Genomic DNA, 20,652 nt, shown 5'->3' with positions numbered 1-20,652 from the left:
CTAGACTATCAATAAACAAGGCAGATTTGAGGGTTTTAGGAAAACATTCAACAGAATGATTACCTCAAATTTCTACTTGCTATTTCAAATGTCTAGAAGATTTTCTTGCGAGTTTGCGGAGTGAATGTATTATTATTTCCTATATTTTTAATTGTTTATTTAGAGAAATCAAATAGGAACTAATAATTCAGAACATTATCCAAAAATTAACCATATCTTTGGCTTTCATTTCATCTCCCCAAAATGGAAAAGCATATGTTCATACATCACTATGGCACACATAAATTTAGAAGAATAGTATCTTAGTGCATGGCAACAATACAACTTAAAAATGTAAGCCAATCAAACTGTGCCTACAAAGATATTTTTTCCTGGTATTCTTATCTAAAGCATCTTACACATGAAATCAAAATAACAGAAACGTTAGTAGCACAGATCAGAACACTTCATTCCAAATACTAAATCTTCTACCTATTATCTAAGTGAACTTAGCAAAATTCGACTCCTCTGTGCTTCAAATTACAACTAAGTTACAAGCATACCTCAGAAGTATTGTGGACGCAGTTCCAGATCACCACAATAAAGAAATCATTGCAATAAGGTGAGTCACACTAATAACTTGGTTTCCTAATGCATATACAAGTTATATTTGCCCTAAACTGTTGCCTATTGAGTATGCAATAGCACTATGTCTACAAATGTACATACTTTAATTTAAAAACACAATAATTTATTGCTAAAAATGCTAACGATTACCTGAGTCTTTAGTGAGTGGAAACCTTTTAACTGGTAGAGGGTTGTGCCTCGATGTTGATGGATGCTGACTGATCAGAGTGGTGGTTGCTGAAGGATGGGGTAGATGCAGATGCAGCTATTTTTAAAATAAGATAACAGTGGGCCAGGCATGGTGGCTCACGCCCTGTAATCCCAGCACTTTGGGAGGCTGAGGTGGGCGGATCACAAGGTCAGGAGTTGGAGACCATCCTGGCCAACATGGTGAAATCCTGTCTCTACTAAAAATACAAAAATTAGCTGGGCGTAGTGGTGCACACATGTAGTCTCAGCTACTTGGAAGGCTGAGGATGCAGTGAGCCGAGATTGTGCCACTGCGCTCCAGCCTGGTGACAGAGTGAGATTCCATTTAAAAAACAAAAAAAAAAAAAGACAACAGTGAAGTTTGTGGCATCAATTCATTCTCCCTTTTATGAAATTTTTATCTGTAGCATGAAATCATGTTAAATAGCCTTTTACCCATAGTAAACTTCTTTCAAAATTGGAGTCAATCCTCTCAAATCCTGCTACTGCTTTAAAAACTAAGTTTATGCAGTGTTTGAAATCCTTTGTTATTAATTAAACAATGTTCACAGCATGTTCACCAGGAGTAATATTTGTCTCAAGAAACCATTTTATTTGCTCATTCATAAGCAGCAGCTCCTCATCTGTTCAAGTTTCCTCGTGAGACTGCATCAATTCAACCACATCTTCAGGCTTCACTTCCAGTTCTAATTCTCTTGCTATTTCCAGCACATCTGCCGTTACTTCTGCCATTGAAGTCTTGAACCCCTGAAAGTTATCCATGAGGGTTTGAGTCAACTTCTTCCAAGCACCTGTTAATGTTGATACTTTGACTCCTTCCATGAATCACAAATCTTCTCAATGACATCTAGAATAGTAAATCCTTTCCAGGTGGTTTTCAATTTACTTTGCTCTGATATATCAGAAGAATCACTATCCGTGGCAGTGATAGCCTTATAAAATTTATTTCTTAAAGAATAAGACTTGAAAGTCAAAATTACTCCTTGATCCACTGGTTGCAGACATGGAGGCTATGTTAGCAGGAATGAAAACATTAATATCCTGGTACATCTTCATCGGAGCTCTAGAGTGAATAGAGGCATTGTCAATGAGCAGCAATATTTAGAGGAAAAAAAAAAACAAACTTTTTTTTCTGAGCTGTAGTTCTCAACAGTGAGCTTAAAATACTCAGTAAACAATGCTATAAACAAATGTGCTGTCATCCAGACTTTGTTGCTTTATTTATAAAGAATAGGCAGGGTATATTTAGGACAATTCTTAAGATCTCTAGCGTTTTTGAAATGATAAATGACCATTGACTTTAACTTAAAGTCACCAGTTGCATTAGCCCCTAACAATAGAGTCAGTTTGTCCTTTGAAGCTTTCAAGGTAGCCACTGACTTTTCCTCTCTAGCTTTAAAAGTCCTATATGTCATCTTTCCAATACAAAGCTGTTTCATCTATACTAAAAATCTGTTGTTTAATGTAGCAACCTTCACTTATCTCAACTTTATTTTCTGGATAACATTCTCCAGTTTCTAAATCAATATTTGCTGCTTCATCTTTCGTTTTTTTGTTAGAGAAATGGGTTCTTTCCTTAAACCTCTGGACCAACCTCTGCTGGCTTCCAATTTTTCTTCTACAACTTCCTCACCTCTCTCACTCATTGTAGAATTGAAAAGAGTTAGGGCTTTGCTCTGAATTAGGCTTTGGCTTAAGAGAATGTTGTAATTGGCTTGATCTTCTATCTAGACCTCTAAACTTTCTCCATATTAGTAATAAGGCTATCTTGCTTTCTTATTATTTGTGTGTTCACTGGAGTAGCACTTTTAATTTCCTTCTAGAATGTTTCCTTTACATTCACAACTTGGCTAGCTGTTTTATGTAATAAGTCTAGGTTTTGGCTTATCTTGGCTGTTGACATGTCTTCCTCACTAAAACTTAATCATTTTTAACTTTTGATTTAAAGTGAGAGACATGCAACTCTTTCCCTCAACACTTACAGGCCTTTGTAGCATTATCACCTGACCTGTTTTTAATATTGTTAGTTCTCAGGGAATATAAGGAGGCTCAAGGAAAAGGTACCGAGATGACGGAACACTCAGTGAGTGGAACAGTCAGAACAACACAGTATTTACTGATATTTATCAACAAAATTAAACAGCTTATATGGGTATAGTTCACGGTGGGTCCCCAAAACAATTATAACAGTAACATCAAAGATCACCATAACAAGTAATAATAATGAAAAGTGTTGAAATAATATGAGAATTACCAATATGTGACACAGAGGCATAAAGTAACCATAGGTTGTTGGAAAAAAAAGGCACTGATAGACTTGCTTGAAAGAGGGTTGCTACAAATCTTCACTTTTTAAAAAAATGCAATATCTGCAAAGTACAATAATACAAAGCTCAATAAAATAAGATATGCCTGTACTCGATACTAATGACAGCGCCTATTTCATTGATCCATTGGTAATAATCAAAATAATTCATGTATAAGTTCTTGAAAATAGTACTTGGAATATAATTAACAATAAATAAAGGTATGATTAAAAACATCAAAAGTAATAAAGGTAACATATTAATCCTGCACTAGGAGAAGCCAATGGCTCCATACAGTGAAATTTATCAGGGAATGTTCTACATTTGGGGAAAAGGAGTCTTTCTGAGCCTGATATTTAGTGCTGATAAAAATTGAGAACAATTGGAAATTAATGACAACTTACGCTTCTGTTACCATGTTCCTAACATTAGTCTCAATGTACATTTGGTATGCTTATGATTTCTTCCTCTGTTTCTCCTCAAGATAGAAGTGATCCTACTTCAAGGCTATGTGGGATTAAGTTACGTTAATTTTCAGATGTGAATCTCAGGTCATGTGAGCATCACATAAAATATTGAAGAATGGGGCCAGGCACAGTGGCTCATGCCTGTAATCCCAGCACTTTGGGAGGCCAAGGCAAGTGGATCACCTGAGGTCAGGAGTTTGAGACCAGCCTGGCCAACACAGCGAAACCCCATCTCTACTGAACATACAAAAATTAGCTGGGCGTGGTGGCAGGTGCCTGTAATCCTAGCTACTTGGGAAGCTGAGGCAGGAGAATTGCTTGAACCCAGGAGGCGGAGGTTGTAGTGAGCCAAGATAGGGCCACAGCCCTCCCGCCTGGGCGACAAGAGTGAAAATCCATCTAAAAATACATGTATGCGAATGGGCTGGATATTCTTTTCAATTGCCCCTGGGGATTATCTCAGTTCCGACTTGTGTTTTGAGAGGCTGAGCTCAAATGAACACATTATCAGAGCACATAAACTTGGCCCCTGAATTGTAAATTCAGCCAATGGAAGGCACTGGTGATCAGAGGTAGGGTATTAATTCGACGGGCTCTCTCCCTGCCACGTGTTCGTTTGGCAGAGGTACACGTTCTCTATATTAGTCCAGGGCCTTTGTCAGGCAGGTCATGCAGTTCCAATAAACATTTTCAACTTAATTATTCAGGCGACCTGACAGCTTCCCAGTGCATATGTCACACCTCTTTTTGGTTCCCTTAACACTTCCCGAAACTTTATATACGGTCCTTTAATTAAATGCCCTTAGATTACCCCTTGAGTATGCCCTTTGTTTCTTTCTGGGGGCCTGATTGCTAGGGAAAAGACTGATGAATCCAGTGAGATACTGAAACAAAAGTAAACAGTGTAATTTTGCATAATGTTGGGACTCATAGACTATGTTACTTAGACATAACCTTTGGCCATAAAGACAAGTGGTCAAACGATGAATGATGATTAAAGTCTCAAATTTCTGATGCTATAGTCACAAGATGTGGCAGAAATGGCCATTTGTCAGCTAAATAGTTCATGCTTTCCTTCTAGAGTGAAGTGGTCATCAAGAGTTTGCTGTCCAGGCAAAACATACATTTTGCAAGCTCAAACCTTGTGTCCAAAAGTGGGCATGCCTTTGGTGGATGTGAATGTGAGACATGCTATTCTAGGTTATGGCTTTCAAGAGCAGGTGTGGATTCATCACCTTCTCTTTTCTTTCCCAGTGGATGGAAGTCAAGGACTCCAATGTCTCACAAGATGAAAGAATCCCAAGTCTCATTTGGAGGAATGCTATCACTAACTAGGATTCCTGGAGCTAAATCATTACGTAAGATATAAACTTTTATTGTGTTAAGTTGCTGATATTTTGAGGTTTATTTATCACAGTAACTAGCATTACACCAACAGATATACAGTATATAAACTTAGCTTAAGGTTGAAATCCCTTCCTAGCTTTGTTGTTTAAGGCTACCCAGTGATCTCCCACTCTTTACACCCTGGTTTGCCCAATGCAAGTTATCTTTATATCTTTACTATCTAGGTCACCCCTATGCTTCATCTCCTATACCAAATGCTAGTGCGTTCTTTGCACTTACATCTTTTTCTTCTGAACTCACTGCTATCACCTTCAACATCTGCTACATTTTGGAAACCAGATAAAAAATGTTCTATCATTGGCCATTCCGAATTCAGTTCTCTCTCATTTCCTTTTTCACCAAGTTGTGTTTTGGCTTAGATTTCATAAACTTCCACTTTCTGAATGAAGGTGCATCTATTCTACTCCTTAAACACAAATATAGTTTCTCACTACTGTGAAAATGTAACCAATTTCAGTTCTTTCACCAACCTGCTCCAAACCACAAGAGGAGTTATTTGTTCCAGCCTCCTGTGTGGACTGCTTTCCTATCAAAGCACCTCAGACATGCATGAGGAAGAAATATACACCTCTCTTCAGTGGGATAGTCCAGCACCAAACACTTACCAGAAATGTCTGTCTTGCAACAAATGTTCAGGTAACCAGTTCCAGCTCTTTTGTGTGAGACTTTAGGGTTCATGTTTTTTGTTCTTTGTGTTTTGTTTTGTTTTTTTCTGCTCTATCATGAGGCCAAGATGTTTATTCTAATCTGAGATAGTCTACTTAAGGGTACTGTCATGTCCGTGAAATGCTAAAGAAGTGGAGAAGGAGTAAGTAAAGGTGAAAAATAAAAAGAGCAATTAACTTGATAAATATGTGGAACTGTTTTTTCCTTTGCCTCTCTAGAAAAGAAAAAGAATATCTAGAGTTGGGAAATTTGTGAAAAAATACAACTTTAATTAACTGAAGTCCTATTAAAATATTCTGCAAATTATCTGATAAATACTAAGAAATAAAAAGGGAAAACATAGGTTGAAAAACTGGCAAGATCTCATTGGCCTAGAGTTGTTGGTTACAGTGATTAGTTCTGTCTGCATCATTTAATATCTATGTTAGTTCCTGTCTGTTGGTGTAACCAATCACACAGACTTAGGGGATTAATAGAACGTAAATTTATTATCTTAGGGCTCTAGATGTCACAAGTTGAAATGTATTTCAATGGGCTGAAACCAAGGTGTTGGCAGGGATCTAGTGGAAGAATCTATACCTTGTCTTTTCCGGTGTCTAGAGCTGTATTTATTGCTTTACTTGGCTCATGGACCCTTCTTCTGTCTTGAAAGTCAACAACATAATGTCTTTAAATGTTTCTCAGCCTCCATTATCATGCCATGCTGTCCCTCCAATATCCTATCTCTCACTTAAAGAGGATCCAGATAATTCAGGTTAATCTTTCCATCCCAAATCCTTAACTTAATGACATCTTCAAAGTCCCTTTTCCACATAAGGTAACTTACAAGTTCCAGGAATTATGACACTGGCATGTTAGGCAGGGGCGTTTCTCTGCCTATCACAATATCCAAAGATAAATTTTAACTATTTTTCTATGATTAGTTTTTGAATACAAAAAAAATCACATATTCCTTTTTTTCCTCTCTGCAGGGTTGTAAAATTACCTTGGAAAACTTGTTCGTCTTCCAAAAATGTATATTTAAAAGTATATATTTAAAATGTGTATCTTTCTTTTATTTAATCATGTTCAAGTAACACTGAAGACATGGGGAGATGTGAGACAGCATTTTTTATCTCAAAAGATAAAGCCAGCATTTGGCTTGGGGGAATCTCTAAAAGGTGGTTGGAAAAGAATACATATAATTCGTTGATAAGGTGTGACATCAAAGATAAGGATAACAGAAGTATACTATTAAATCTATTTAATTTGGCAATTTCCATATCACATGTATTCCAAGTTATGCATTGTATTTCAATGCATTTGAGCAAAGGTTCTCTTTTTCCTTTTCTTTTACACATTCCAGGCCCCAGCAACTCTCAGTAGAAATGCCAATGTTAATTCCTTTTTTTACTCAATCTCAATCCATCCTTGCCCCATCTTTTTTATCTACTTTCTCTAACTTGGTTTCATTTTTCCTATTCCATGGTTAGGAGCATGGTGTCTTGTGATGGTGATTTCATGTATTTTCTGCATGGGGTTATTAACAGCATCCATTTTCTTGGGCATCAAGTGTAAGTACAAAAATATATTTTCAAAATAACCTGTATTGACATATGTATTATACACTACAAATAGCTTATATATATATGATATATGTATATAATTATGTATAGAACTTCATAATTTATAAATGGATGGAAAATCAATTAAGTAATACGAGAATGCACATAAATGATTTAAAATAATGGCCTCAAATTTCAAGCATTGGATAGAACTCTCTGAGCACTTGGATGCCACTGATAACTTTCAGTGATCTATTGCATGTTTTTTAATTCAAATTATGTGCTGTAAGTCTTTGGGAGAAACAATGAAAATAATAACATATTCTGATTCAATTTGTGAGTCATGCTAACATGCTAAAGCATGCAATTTGAAAGATTTCACAGTCTGCTTTTCTGTTTCTAATACATATTTAATTTAAATTTGACTTTTAAGGAGTATTTATATTAGGCAAGTTTCATTTTAAAATGTTTAATGCAAACCCAAGAGCTTTGTTTGGCCACATTTAACCACATTGCTTTTTAGTCCAAATAGAAGAAATGTTTTCATGTTTGACAAGTGCAATTTTTATAAAATTTAATAATTACAGAGCTTCAGTTTCCAGAAAAAGAACTATGAAGCTCTAACATCACTCATGCTAGTACTAAGAAAAATGTACATTAAAAGATAGAGGTGAAGGGTATTGTTTGGATAGATGTTTCTTTCTTATATGCCTTGGCAAATCATATCTCTATCTAAAAGACATCAGCCGGAGAGGAAGAATTATGAACTCTGAGAAAAAGAAAGGGAAAGGTTCAGATTCGCATTCACAAAATATGGGAAGTTTGATCTTGCTCAGGTAATGTCATGAGCTTCATTTTCTGCTGGTTTTTACAGGAAGGTTTTAAGAATTGCTAAGAGCTTACTCAGTAATTGTTACTTTGTCTATCTCCTCAAATAAAGTTTCACAGCTTAACAAAATGTTAGAACTTCAAGACAGTTTTCTTTTTCTCTATCTACTCTCTTTGTGTCTTATTAAAAAATACATATTTTAGGCAAATGTGAGTTCATTTTTTAAGAAACATACATATTAAATACCTGTTTATCAAACACAATAGAAACAATTTATATCTAAAAGACCAGTTAAGTCAATTAACATCTAATAATCCACTTCTGCAAAAATTGAGGACTTTTAATGACACATTGCCAAGCTTCATTGTACCTCTACAATATAAGAATTCATATTTAAATTGCATTGCAAATATTTAAAAGTACTGTTTAAATGTTAATTCTATATAATGAATTTCAATGTTATTTTACAAATAATTATTTGGGGTAAGAAGATTTTGAAACCTAAAGTATAAAATCATTTCCAATTAAAAAAAAATTAATTGAAGATGCAACATCTTGAAGCAGTGTTGTCAAGTGAATGGGATATATAATTTGGTTTTTATATAAACATAAATCTATAGTCTCCAATTGCCAAATATTTTTTCTACTATATAGACAAAAATCACATATTACATAATAAGGATGATTATAAGAGTACACTTTAGGTGAAGTGTGGTGGCTCACGCCTGTAATCCAGCACTTTGGGAGGCCGAGGTGGGCGGATTGCCTGAGGTCAAGAGTTCGACACCAGTCTGGCCAACATGGTGAAACCCCATCTCTACTTAAAATACAAAAAAATTAGCCAGGAGTGGTAGCATGCGCCTGTAATCCCAGCTACTCCGGAGGCTGAGGCAGGGGAATTGCTTAAACCAGGGAGGTGGAGGCTGCAGTGAGCCAAGATCGTAGCACTGCACTCCAGCCTGGGCAACAGAGAGAGATTCTGTCTCAAAAAGAAAAAAAATACACTCTACATTTTCCATGTTGTCAAAAGATTTGCTGTTCAGTGTATATGTAAGTGTCTTCTCGGTCTAGTAGAGGAAATCTTTTTATATGAAACCTATAAATCATGTTCCTAAGATAGTGAGTTATTTTAAACTGTCTTAATTGTGACCCAGCAGTACCACTTTTGGAAATTGTTCCTGTGGATAAACCTGCAATCTAACAATAGGGGAAAAGCCTCAAATACCCACCACATTGATAAGAGACCATGTTAATAAATAAGGGTACATCATCTACACAACAGAATACCTGGAAGCAAGAGCAACAAAAGAAAGAAGAAACACTTCTGCATGTAAAGCACAAACGGCATTTAAAACTTGGCTGATGAGATCAGTTGTACCCCAAACATCAGCATCATGCAATATGCCTGAGTAACAAACCTGCACATGTACCCCCGAATCTAAATAAAAGCTGAAATTATTTTTTAAATGTATATGCTATGTTACAATTTGACTAAAAATGAACATTTTCTTGAATTTAAACAAACAATGAAAGGTTATATAAGAAATACTAAAAGTGAGGGCAAGAGGAGTGAGATAAATCGTGACAATGTGGAGAAAAAGATATTTCAATGTTTGCTTTTTGGATTTTTTTTAATGTTTTAATCCTATGAATGTAGTGTATCTTTAAAAAAAGTTAACTCCCCAAACACAAATTGTATGAAGAAAATGTTACTTTGATGAGGATAAAAGAAACATAGCTAGAAAACCATGCGCTTAAGACTTCCAGTAATTTTTAGAAAATTCTTACAAATAAAAGTTTTGCTTTTAAATTTTGTCTTAATAGCTAAAATGTATACTTACAAAACTTAAATATCACTATACAGATGTAAAGTGTATTTTCCTTTAGCTTTTGTTCAAGTGTAGTGACTATTAATTTTATTGTTGTTGTTTTAAATTTATAATTTGCCTAGGTCTTCTTATACATTTTTAACACTTAGGGCTTTAAAAAAATACAACCAGTTACCATATTGAAACTGTTGTGTTAAGCAATAAGCAGCTTCTTCATGTGAAACATTCTGTTCAATAACTAATTACTTGTCCCAGCTGGTTATAGATTATGTTATAGCCAGTAGGCTTGGAGTTACAAAAGTCATGTTTATTTTTTAATAAATATTCCATTTTGATTATGTTCCAGTTTAAATTAAAATGTTACATCCAATTATCTTTATGAAAACTTGCATTGTAAGACAAATGTCAAAACATATTTAACTTGTATACATATATATTTTTTAAACAGGACCATGTTTCTGACAAAAAGTAGTAAATGAAAATTATAACCTTTTGTTTAAAAGTATCATAACATGAATATAATGAAAGTGCTAATTACAAATTGCTCATATATATTACTAAAGGACAGTTCATTCCTACCTGACAATAGAAGGACTGGTAAAATTAATTAAGTCATATTTATATAAAAGAATACAATGCCATTATTTAAAGAAATCTTCTAGAACCATTGTTATTGTTTTGGAAATATGGTTATGCAATATTTTCTCACGAAAGAAGCAGATTTCTAAAAGACATTTATATAAAATATGGTTTTCTAAAGGTTGTATATCTAATACTTCTTCTATATACGTACACAGGAAGAGTTTTCAATAATATAAACCAAATACTAAATGGCCATATTGAGTGGAGGTTTCAAAGGTAAGTAGACTTAATTATTTAGTTTTCTTCCTACTATTTCACATTTTCTAATTTTCTACATTATTTATGGCATTAATTTTTTATTTAAAAAACTCTGTAGTTCAAAATATTTTCTAAGAAATCAGCTTTTAATTTGTTTTACTGTTCATTTTCTTAATTCATCAATTAGGTATAATGTATAATATCATACAACAAATAGTTTTATTTGGGGACGTTAAAAGTATTTTGTTATTTTCCCTAGGTAATTATATTGTTTTGTCTTTAGTCCTCATTGCAAATTTATTACAACTTCAACCCCAATAAAGCTGCTATATTTTGCTTCCCATTTGAAACTCTGAAGAGAAGTCTCATTTCTCTTTCTCCAGTTTTATTAGTTTCATATAGTATAAGCTGTTCAGATAGTAATAAACAACAACAGCTTCTATAATATGGCTAATCTAAAAAAGCATCTCAATATAAAATTTTAGAATTATATATTGAATCTAAGAGGAAAATTATTATTTTTCAATGTCTAAACATGCCAGATCATTAATAGGATAAAATTAGCGCATCACTGTCCTACACTCGACTCTGGTTAGATCCATCATTTTGCTAAAAAGAGGGAAAAAACTCCAAGCAGCTGACAGCCTGAGTTTTTTTACCTATCCACAGATGGACAGGGCATAAACATCTGCTTTGTCTAGTCCATGGCTTTTGAGGTCTGGTATTTTCTTCTCAGCAGCAATGTTGATAAGTAAAACAGATCAGAATATGTAGATATGTAATTAAATGTTTTTTTTCTTTTTCTTTTCTTTTCTTACTCTTTTGACCAGGCCGGAGTGCAGAGTGCAGGGGTATGATCTCACCTCACTGCAACCTCTGCCTTCTGGGTTCGAGTACCTCTCCTGCCTCAGCTTCCTGAGTAGCTGGGATTACACGTGCACGTTACCACGCCCAGCTAATTTTTGTATTCTTAGTACATGGCTTTGCCATGTTGGCCATGGTGGTCTCGAACTCCTGACCTCAAGTGATCCACCCCCCCTCAGCCTCCCAAAATGCTGGGATTACAGGCAAGAGCCACCGCGACCATCCTGTCTTGGCCAGAAGATTTTTGTGTGTGATCTTGGTTACCTCCGTTTTGTGGTTAAAAATATGAACGTAATTTTACAGATTTGCCCATTTGTTCTCCTCTTTTGTTCTGTTTCTCTCTAAAAGAGGATTTTTAATACTAAAGGTCTGGCTGACATGCATAGGTGTTTTGATTTGTTTCTTAATTAACTAATTAATTTTTCTTGATGCCATTCTCTCTGTACAATATGTCTATTCAATAGCCACAATCTGATAATGATTAACATATCATAAACTTATTTTAAACCAATTATATAACTGAGTAGAATCAATTTATCTGATTCCAAAACCTGTATTAATTAAATCTAGGTGTATTAGTGGACAAAAAGACAGCTATAAAATACAATAAAGAATCCAGAAATAGACTCATACAAATATGCCCAAATGATTTTTTCAGCAGTGCAAATCAATTGAAAGAAGAAGGATAGGCTTTTCAACAAATGGTGCTGGAGAAATTAGACATCCATAGGAAAGAAAAAATAAAAGAAAAAGAAAATAAGCCTAAGTCTTATACCTTACACAAAAATTAAAAGTTAACTCAAAATAGATCACAGTCTTAAATGTAGAGCATAAAACTATAAAACTTTCCAAAAATATAAGACAAAATCTTCAGAATCTAAAGGTGGGCAAATAATTCTTAGACTTACATCAAAAAATGATTAATGAAAGGAAAAATTGGTAAGCTGGATGGACCTCATCAAAATGAAACGTACATACTCTGCAAAAAACACTAGGAAGAGGATAAAAAGACATGTTACAGGCCAGGTGTGGTGGCTTATGCCTGTAATCCCTGCACTTTGGGATTCCTTGAGTCCAGGAGTTCAAGACCATCCTGGGCAAGAAGGTAAGACCCCATCTCTACAAAAATAAATAAGTAAATAAATAAAAGACAAGTTACAGACTGGGAATAAATACTTGTAAATCAATATCTGACAAAGGACTAGAACCTAGAATGTACAAAGAACTCTCAAAACTCAACAGTAAAAAACTAGAACATCCAATGAGAAAATGGCAAAAAGACATGAAAAGACATTTCATCAGAGAGAATATACAAATGTCAAATAAGCACAAGAAAAGACGTTCAATGTCATTAGCCATTGAGGAAATGCAAATTAAAACTACAGTGAGATATTACTACATACATAATCAGAATGGGTAAAATAACAGTAAGTGACAACATCAAATGCACGTCAAGCTACAGAGAAAGCGGATCACTCACTCACTCCTGGTGGAAATGTAATATGCTGTAGCCACTGTGGAAAATAGTGTAGCAGTTTCTTAAAAATCTAAACTTCACAATTCCTTAAAACACAGCAATTGCACCCTTGAGCGTATACCTCATAGAAATGAAAATTTATGTTCACACAAAAACCTGTACATGACTGCCTATAGTAGCTCTATTTGTGATGACTAAAACCTGAAAACTACCCGGATGTCCTTCGGTGGGTGAACGGTTAAACTAGTAGTGGTAGTCCATATCATGGAATTCTACTCAACAATAAGAAATAGGTGAGCTATTTATTTAAACAACAGTCTGCATGAGTCTCCAGAGGATTATTCTGAGTGAATGAAGCGAAGAGCAAAAGGTTACGTACTGTAAGATACCATTTATATTTCATTCAATGTGATAGAAAAGGAACACAAATTAGTGATTGCCAGGAGTAAACAAGGGGTGAAGGCAAGAGGGAAGTGGTGTACTTATAAAAGGGCAAGGACAGATCCTGATGGTAATGGAGGAGCCGAGTTTCTTGATTGTATCAATGTCAATATCCTGGTTGTGCCATTGTACTATAATTTTACATGTCTATGTACTGATATGGAACTATGTTCAAATATGTATGTTAATGATAAAAGGTGCAAAACCATATAAACATATTGTTACCATTTGTGTTAATGGGAGAGTGCGAGTTTTATATTCATTTGCTTTCATTTGTAATGTTTCATTTTGTTTTATGTGTAACATTCAAAACCTCCCAAATAATAAAAATTAAATTGGTAAATCTGGTTGGGGAGAGTAAAATCGAGTGAATTAAAAAGGGGTGCAAAGAGAAGTTTTGTTCCACGTCCTTTGTAGTGTTTGATTCTTGTACAATGTAAGCTTTAAGCAAAAACTAAAATAATACAAATTCAAGTCTCAAAAATAATAGTAATTTGTAGTTGTCTTTAGTCTGTGTTGAAGGATTATTTTGCTATAAAATGTCAGTATCTTATTAGGAATGATTGCTGTCATTTGAAGTGTTGCAGGTGTCCACCACTGCGATGCAGCAGCAAGAAAAACTCATCCAACAAGAGAGGGCACTGCTAAACTTTACAGAATGGAAGAGAAGCCATGTCCTTCAGATGAAATTTTGTCAAACCTTCATGCAAAACTCTTTTAGTTCAGGTAATGCATAAAAATCAGTTTCCACTGTATACATCTAAATATATACACCAATGCCTCAAAAGAAACAGTGACACACATTTTGTTCTCTGCAACACTGTTAGGATTTTATAATAAGAGTAACATAATTTTGATCACTCTTTAGTTCAATCTTATTATAACATCCAATACTATGTGGAAACACCAGGGATCCAAAAGAATACAACTAAAGGAAATGTACTGTCAAATGCCAAAGAGGTATGTGTGCAATTAGTAGGTCAGATTAAAAAAATACACACACACACACAAAAAGACATCGTTTTATCCAGCCATTCAAATTTGTAAGGGTATTTTCATTCTAGCTCCAAATTTCCCAATATATTTAGTTTAGGTACTGTTTTAGTTTCAAGTTTAGATAGCTTTGAGCAAAAAAATTCATTTTGACAATGAGTATTTACCACAAAATTCTTTTATGATGCAGGACCTAGCTCTTTTTTAAAATTCTATGAATTTACTCCAGTTTAATCTTTTATATGCTTTACAAGCATTTTAAACCTAATGCAGTCTATTTCTACCTGTCATATAGTTTGTCAAGTATTCTATGGTTACTTAATTGGCATTTCATAATGCTTGTACATATAGTTTAGAGAATTAACTTTCCTAGACTGGATACCATTTACATAATTGCCAGTGAGAGATGTCAAAAATCAACCATAGTTCCTTCTGATTAAAATTTAATCAAGTATTTGAAGGATCACTGTGTGCCCAACAACGTCTCTATATGCAGCAGGCCACTGCAAACTCGAGTGAGACCCACCTCTGAGCCATCAACTTTCAACAGAACAACAATATCCATTTTGGAGACGTACAAATCCAACACGTTCTTCAGCGTCACAAATACCACTGTCTACATTATTTACACTATAACTCTAACAATGTTCAGGATATTGGTTAGCAGGGATTCCAAACAAAAGATATAGAAGAGCTTTAAACAACTCAACATCTGGCCCGTGGAAGCTACTGATGAGTTATTTCTTAGCCTACATACAGGGACTGTCTAGAAACCAGAGTTGTGGAAGTTTCAGTGTCTTTCCTTCTATAGACCTGTGCCAGAAACACTCGGTCAAATTCTTGGTCTTTGGTCCCCCTTTTCCACATTTGACCATTCTTCTTTTGTGACCATATTCCATCTTAAAACAGGTTCCATAAAACTGATTAAACATTAAGGCTTACTTCTTAGTTGTATCAGAGTCCTAAACTAAACATATTGTTCACTTATGTTCTTCTCCAGTTTTCCTCACCTGCATGTTTTCAAATCACTTCTTAAGGTGGATTACTTGTTCTCTCCATTATCTATAAAATATTTCCTTGTTTAGCGCTCAGAATTTAAATATAAATTCAAAGCTTATTATTCAATCCATGCAATGGTCCAGTACATTTCTGGCTAAATTGGGGCAGTAAGATTAACCGACATGAAACAATAAGCAAATAAGTGAAGACAATAAATGATGTGAATTCAAAGAAAGGAAAGACTGATAAAACGGGAATAATCAGATTAACTATTATAGAAGATAAAAAAATTAGTTAAGTATATCCCACAATTAATTTCATATTTAAGTTAAAGGCCCATTGCATGTAGAACATATTACATGAATCTTACTCTATTGAGCCTCAGAGAAGCTGAAATTGGTAAGTGCTACATCATGTGAACCATTATGTTATGGGATTCAGCCTTGCTAAGGGTGAGGCAAGGGGCTTTTTGGGGGATATATGTTGTTAATATTTTACAACAAGATACTAAAGTAAAATGTTTATATTCAAAGCGCATAACTGCAGTCCTTGTCCAAACAATTGGATTCAGAACAGAGAAAGCTGTTACTATGTCTCTGAACATTGGAGAATTTGGCACACCAGTCAAGAGAATTGTTTAAAGGAAGGTTCCACACTGCTACAAATAGAGAGCAAAGAAGAAATGGTAAACACTGTTTTGTGGTCTCATGTTATTCTGAAAATACCATTTTACTTATTAAAAGAAATCCCTCATTCTCATAAGATAAAGTTCCTTAATATTGTATAACAGCAGTATAATTGTAAAAATAAAGGTTTAAAAGAGACAAAGTTAGAATCCTTATGTTTTATTTTCTTTTAATGGGAAAACATAAAATAGGATGGTTATCTGAAATCGAGAAGAATACGTTTGTTCTATGTCCTTGGTTAATTAAAAAGCAGAGGGAATAAGGAGAATACTATTTCATAGCATGATAATCCACTTCAAGATGTACGTACATTATAGTTGCAGATATGTTTTAAACGTATTATTTTCAATGCTGTAGGCAAATATAATAACCTATAATAATCTTGTAATTATCAAGAAAAAACAGAAGTATAAAAACTGAAGTGATGCCATGAAATAAATAGGTCTTGAAAAATAAGTATCTGCTAAATGAAATGTTTAATTGGCATTAAATCTAGTTTACCAACGTCTTAACAAGTGAATAGGCTGGGTGGGCCCAGCATTTTGGGAGGCCAAGGTGGGTGGATCACCTGAGCTCAGGAGTTCAAGGCCAGCCTGGCTAACATGGTGAAACCCTGTCTCTACTAAAAATACAAAAATTAGGTGGGCATGGTGGTGGGAGCCTGTAATTCCAGCTACGTGGGAGGCTGAGGCAGGAGAATTGCTTGAACCCAGGAGGCAGAGGTTTGCAATGAGCTGAGACAGTGCCATTGCACTCCAGCTTTTGCAACAAGAGCAAAGCTCCATCTCAAAAATAATAATAATAATAAAATAAAACAAGTGAACAATAAGATGTTTCCTTGAACTCATTCTACCCATAAATATATATGAAATAGAATGCAAAATTGCACACTTTGGCCCTATAAAAAATGTATACCTGCTATATTCAGTAATTAGATGAAGTTCATTTCAACAAAAGTCATGAGAAAATAATTTGTTAAGGATATGCAACAAATCAAGAACACTTGAAGTAAATTATTACAATTATATGCTCAAAAAGTTATTTTATGTGCAAATTTGATGACACAAATTAGAATGCTTCTTCTAACTGAATGTGCTCATACTTAAGTCACTCCTGGAATCTCATGAACTATTTTTCCATATCGAAGTATTCTGAGAAAGGCTATTCTATGTGGTCTATGATGTCAAGAATACTTTTACTTTCGATATTGAAGCTTCAGTATAACACTTTCTTTTCTTGACGTGTACTACCTACTGGGCTCTGAATATGTTGAAACTTTAAAAATCCCAGTTGTTTATTTTTTTCATTGTGTTTAACACCACATGGATCATACAGCAATAGAAAATAGTCTAAAAAATGTATCTGCACTTTTTTATACTCCCTTCTCTCTTTTTCCAGATTTCAAGTTCCCATTAATTTCTAGCTAGGCAAAATGTCACACTTTATATTTCACTAGAGTTTTGTTTGTTTGTTTTCTCATTTCACAGTTCAGGTCTTGTCTCTTACAGGATTTTATCACTGGCAGCTTGAGGAAGATTAGAGGAAGCTATGATTACTGGGTGGGGTTGTCTCAGGATGGACACAGCGGACGCTGGCTTTGGCAAGATGGCTCCTCTCCTTCTCCTGGCCTGTAAGTCTCTGAGTAAAATGCTACAAGAAAAGTTAGAAACATGAGGGAATTCAAAAGTTTATTTTACCTTGTATCATGAATTTTCTCCAAGGGACAAGCAGCATGATAATGTTACAGGCGGCTAATTGGGATTATTGTTATTATTATTATTTTGAGGCGGAGTCTCGCTCTGTCCCGCAGACTGGAGTGCAGTGGCGCGATCTCGGCTCACTGCAAGCTCCGCCTCCCGGGTTCACGCCATTCTCCTGCCTCAGCCTCGGAAGTAGGTGGGACTACAGGCGCCCGCGACCACGCCCGGCTAATTTTTTGTATTTTTCGTAGAGACGGGGTTTCACCGTGTTAGCCAGGATGGTCTCGATCTCCTGACCTCGTGATCCGCCCACTTCGGCCTCCCAAAGTGTTGGGATTACAGGCGTGAGCCACCGCGCCCGGCCTAATTGGGATTAAAGCTAACAAAATTTAGAATAGCTTCATGCCTTCTAAGTCTTTCTCCTTGCCAGCCCTGCTACTATTATCTTATAGAAAATTCACCTCACAATTTGAGTGTCTGATGAATAATATAATTATCAAGTGTGTTTCTTTTGTATTGCTTAGTATGTAGAGAGTAACTATTCATTTCCACATTAAGCTTTTCAGATGGCAGTGAGGAGATGGAGAAGCAGAATCAGGTGCCTTAGTATTTTGAAAATTAAGAGTCAGCAAAGACATTCTAATTTAGGGACTGTCTTTAGGTTTCTATGTTTTCGTTTTCTTTACATGCTGTTTTTGTTCAAATTATATTAACATTCCTTATTGAGAGAAATAAGCAGTTACTGAAGAAGGCGGACGAAACCACCACAGGAAGGTGCTATGTTAAAACAAAACAAGTAGCTACACACATCTCATTAGTTACCCTCAGGAACATCTCTGAAACCCCCAAATCTAACCTCAGAAATGCTGACTTGCCTTTCCAGGTTGCCAGTAGAGAGAGCCCAGTCAACCAACCAAGTCTGTGGGTACATCAAAAACAGTTCCCTTCTTTCGTCTAACTGCAGCACTTGGAAGTATTTTATCTGCGAGAAGTATGTGTTAAGATCCTCTGTCTGAAAGAAATTGTGTTCAAAGTGTTCTATTACACTATTATTTGGAACAGGCCTTTGGAAAACCCACCCTCCAACACCCCTGCAAAAAAAAAAAAAAACAAAAACAAAAAACAAAAAACAAAAAACAAAAAAAAACAGAACAGTAAACCAAAATGTGGGCAATGGAATTAGCAACCTGGGACTCAATAATACACTTGGGAATATTCTTCCACACCGTCCAGATTTCATTCGATATTGTTCACATTGCAAGAATAAAACTTATTTAGAGCTACAGAGGACAAAACTCCGAAGAGTTAAGAACAAACGCACGGAAATCATTTTTATTGTTTAAAGCCCAGAATGACTGTAAATTTCACACAAGGTACAGATCTGTGTTGTTTGGGGAGGTGAAGCAGTTACAGCTGACTAATATTTTTAAATAAATAAATAAATTTGGCCTTTTAAACTCACCGTCTGTGAGATCTTTCCATGCATTTTCTAGACTTTCAGGCATTATGTTATCAGACTGATAGGATAGAGGAACAGAGATAAGAATTTCCAAACTGAAAGAAAGACAGATTTCTATCTGCAGCCTGTAAGACAATGTACTTTTTAAGATTCGATTTCTACGAGAAAGATGAACTACTAGAATTGGACATAAGCAGAAGGAATAGTCGGGATGCCAGGATCAGAATGGTCTCCAGAGAATTCTGTGAATTCTCTCTTTCCTCTCAATGACCATCCCTACCATTCACAAATCAAAGGGCTCATGGTCTGGTCCCTCAGGGTTAACACGCCAGCACTTTCGATTACATCTTTCAGTGCCTCAGTTGCCTCGTTGTAAAATAACAACAGAACTTACTTCAAAATATTGTATGAGGATTAGACTGTAGATATATGTCAGTGCCGAGAATAGTCTTGCACAGAGTTGAACACTCTATCAGTGCTTGGTTTTGTTCTCTGGACTACATCACCAGTCATCTCTACACATCAACCTTTATTTGTGCATCCCAGACAAAAATGATCCCTTTTTTGTTCCTGTTGCAGGGATCTTGAGAAGTTAAAGTTTATGGGTAAAATGTCAGCAACTCTCTGGAGAGAATATCTGCTTTAAAGTTAATGGATTCTCCTCAAATAAATCCATAGACATTCTCTGCCCTAAGTCTGTAGGCTCCCTGAAGCATGGACTATCTTATCCCCAAGAGATGATTAATAGCAAAGTACCTTGTGATCTACAGAAAGAACAGATTCCTTAATTATTATTATATTACTTGTTACCACTTACCGTCCCTGCAGGAACGCCTTACCACTTAGTAGGTTCTCAATAAATATTTGCTTAATTTAATATAAGTTTATTTAATTCTTCATTTCTCACAAGGAGGAGCTGAGATTCATTAGATTATCATTTTTCTTCCTAAGTGTAAAGACATCACTTAAATATATAAAGTAAAAATAAAACCTAATTCTCTGAGTCACTTGGAATCATTTAAATGAAATTAAATATCCTCTTACCTAAATTTCCTTTTACAATGGATAAGGTTGTGTAAGGATGAGAAGAGCATGTTTTTGTTTATTTACCTTGACCTAGAGTTTAAATGTGGGTGTTTAAGTAAAAGAGATTTTTCTCTAATTTTCTGCCGAACCTGAAAACGGAGAACAGCAGAGAAAGCACAGCATATATTGTCTCCTGTGTTGGGTTTTTACAGCTGACAGCTGGCAGCTGAATGTAATAACCTGGAATAAAGGAGAAACAATAGCGGAATTTACTAGCAAAGACTGTTTGCCTTAAAGATTCTT

General features: G+C 35.2%; 1 protein-coding gene across 2 annotated transcripts in view; it reads left to right on the top strand.

Annotated features, from left to right (window-relative positions):
* The window catches only part of CLEC9A (C-type lectin domain containing 9A), a 40,196-nt gene extending 20,917 nt beyond the window's left edge, over positions 1-19,279 (top strand). Inside the window, exons 1-8 of one of the 2 annotated variants that reach the window (XM_017854826.1) lie at positions 459-601; positions 4,844-4,947; positions 5,454-5,632; positions 7,135-7,215; positions 14,066-14,212; positions 16,012-16,163; positions 17,673-17,794; positions 18,748-19,279. In XM_017854826.1, the coding sequence (XP_017710315.1) occupies positions 5,542-5,632; positions 7,135-7,215; positions 14,066-14,212; positions 16,012-16,163; positions 17,673-17,794; positions 18,748-18,880 (726 nt within the window). In that variant the 5' untranslated portion in view covers positions 459-601; positions 4,844-4,947; positions 5,454-5,541 and the 3' untranslated portion in view covers positions 18,881-19,279. Of the gene's footprint in view, positions 1-458; positions 602-4,843; positions 4,948-5,453; positions 5,633-7,134; positions 7,216-14,065; positions 14,213-16,011; positions 16,164-17,672; positions 17,795-18,747 lie in introns of those variants that run through there. The other variant, XM_017854827.1, reaches the window with a different exon arrangement.
* The last annotated feature ends 1,373 nt before the right edge of the window (positions 19,280-20,652 follow it).

Source organism: Rhinopithecus bieti, unplaced genomic scaffold (assembly GCF_001698545.2).
Source record: "Rhinopithecus bieti isolate Rb0 unplaced genomic scaffold, ASM169854v2 scaffold_39951, whole genome shotgun sequence".
NCBI lineage: Eukaryota > Metazoa > Chordata > Mammalia > Primates > Cercopithecidae > Rhinopithecus > Rhinopithecus bieti.
This window is presented reverse-complemented; position numbering and strand designations above follow the sequence as displayed.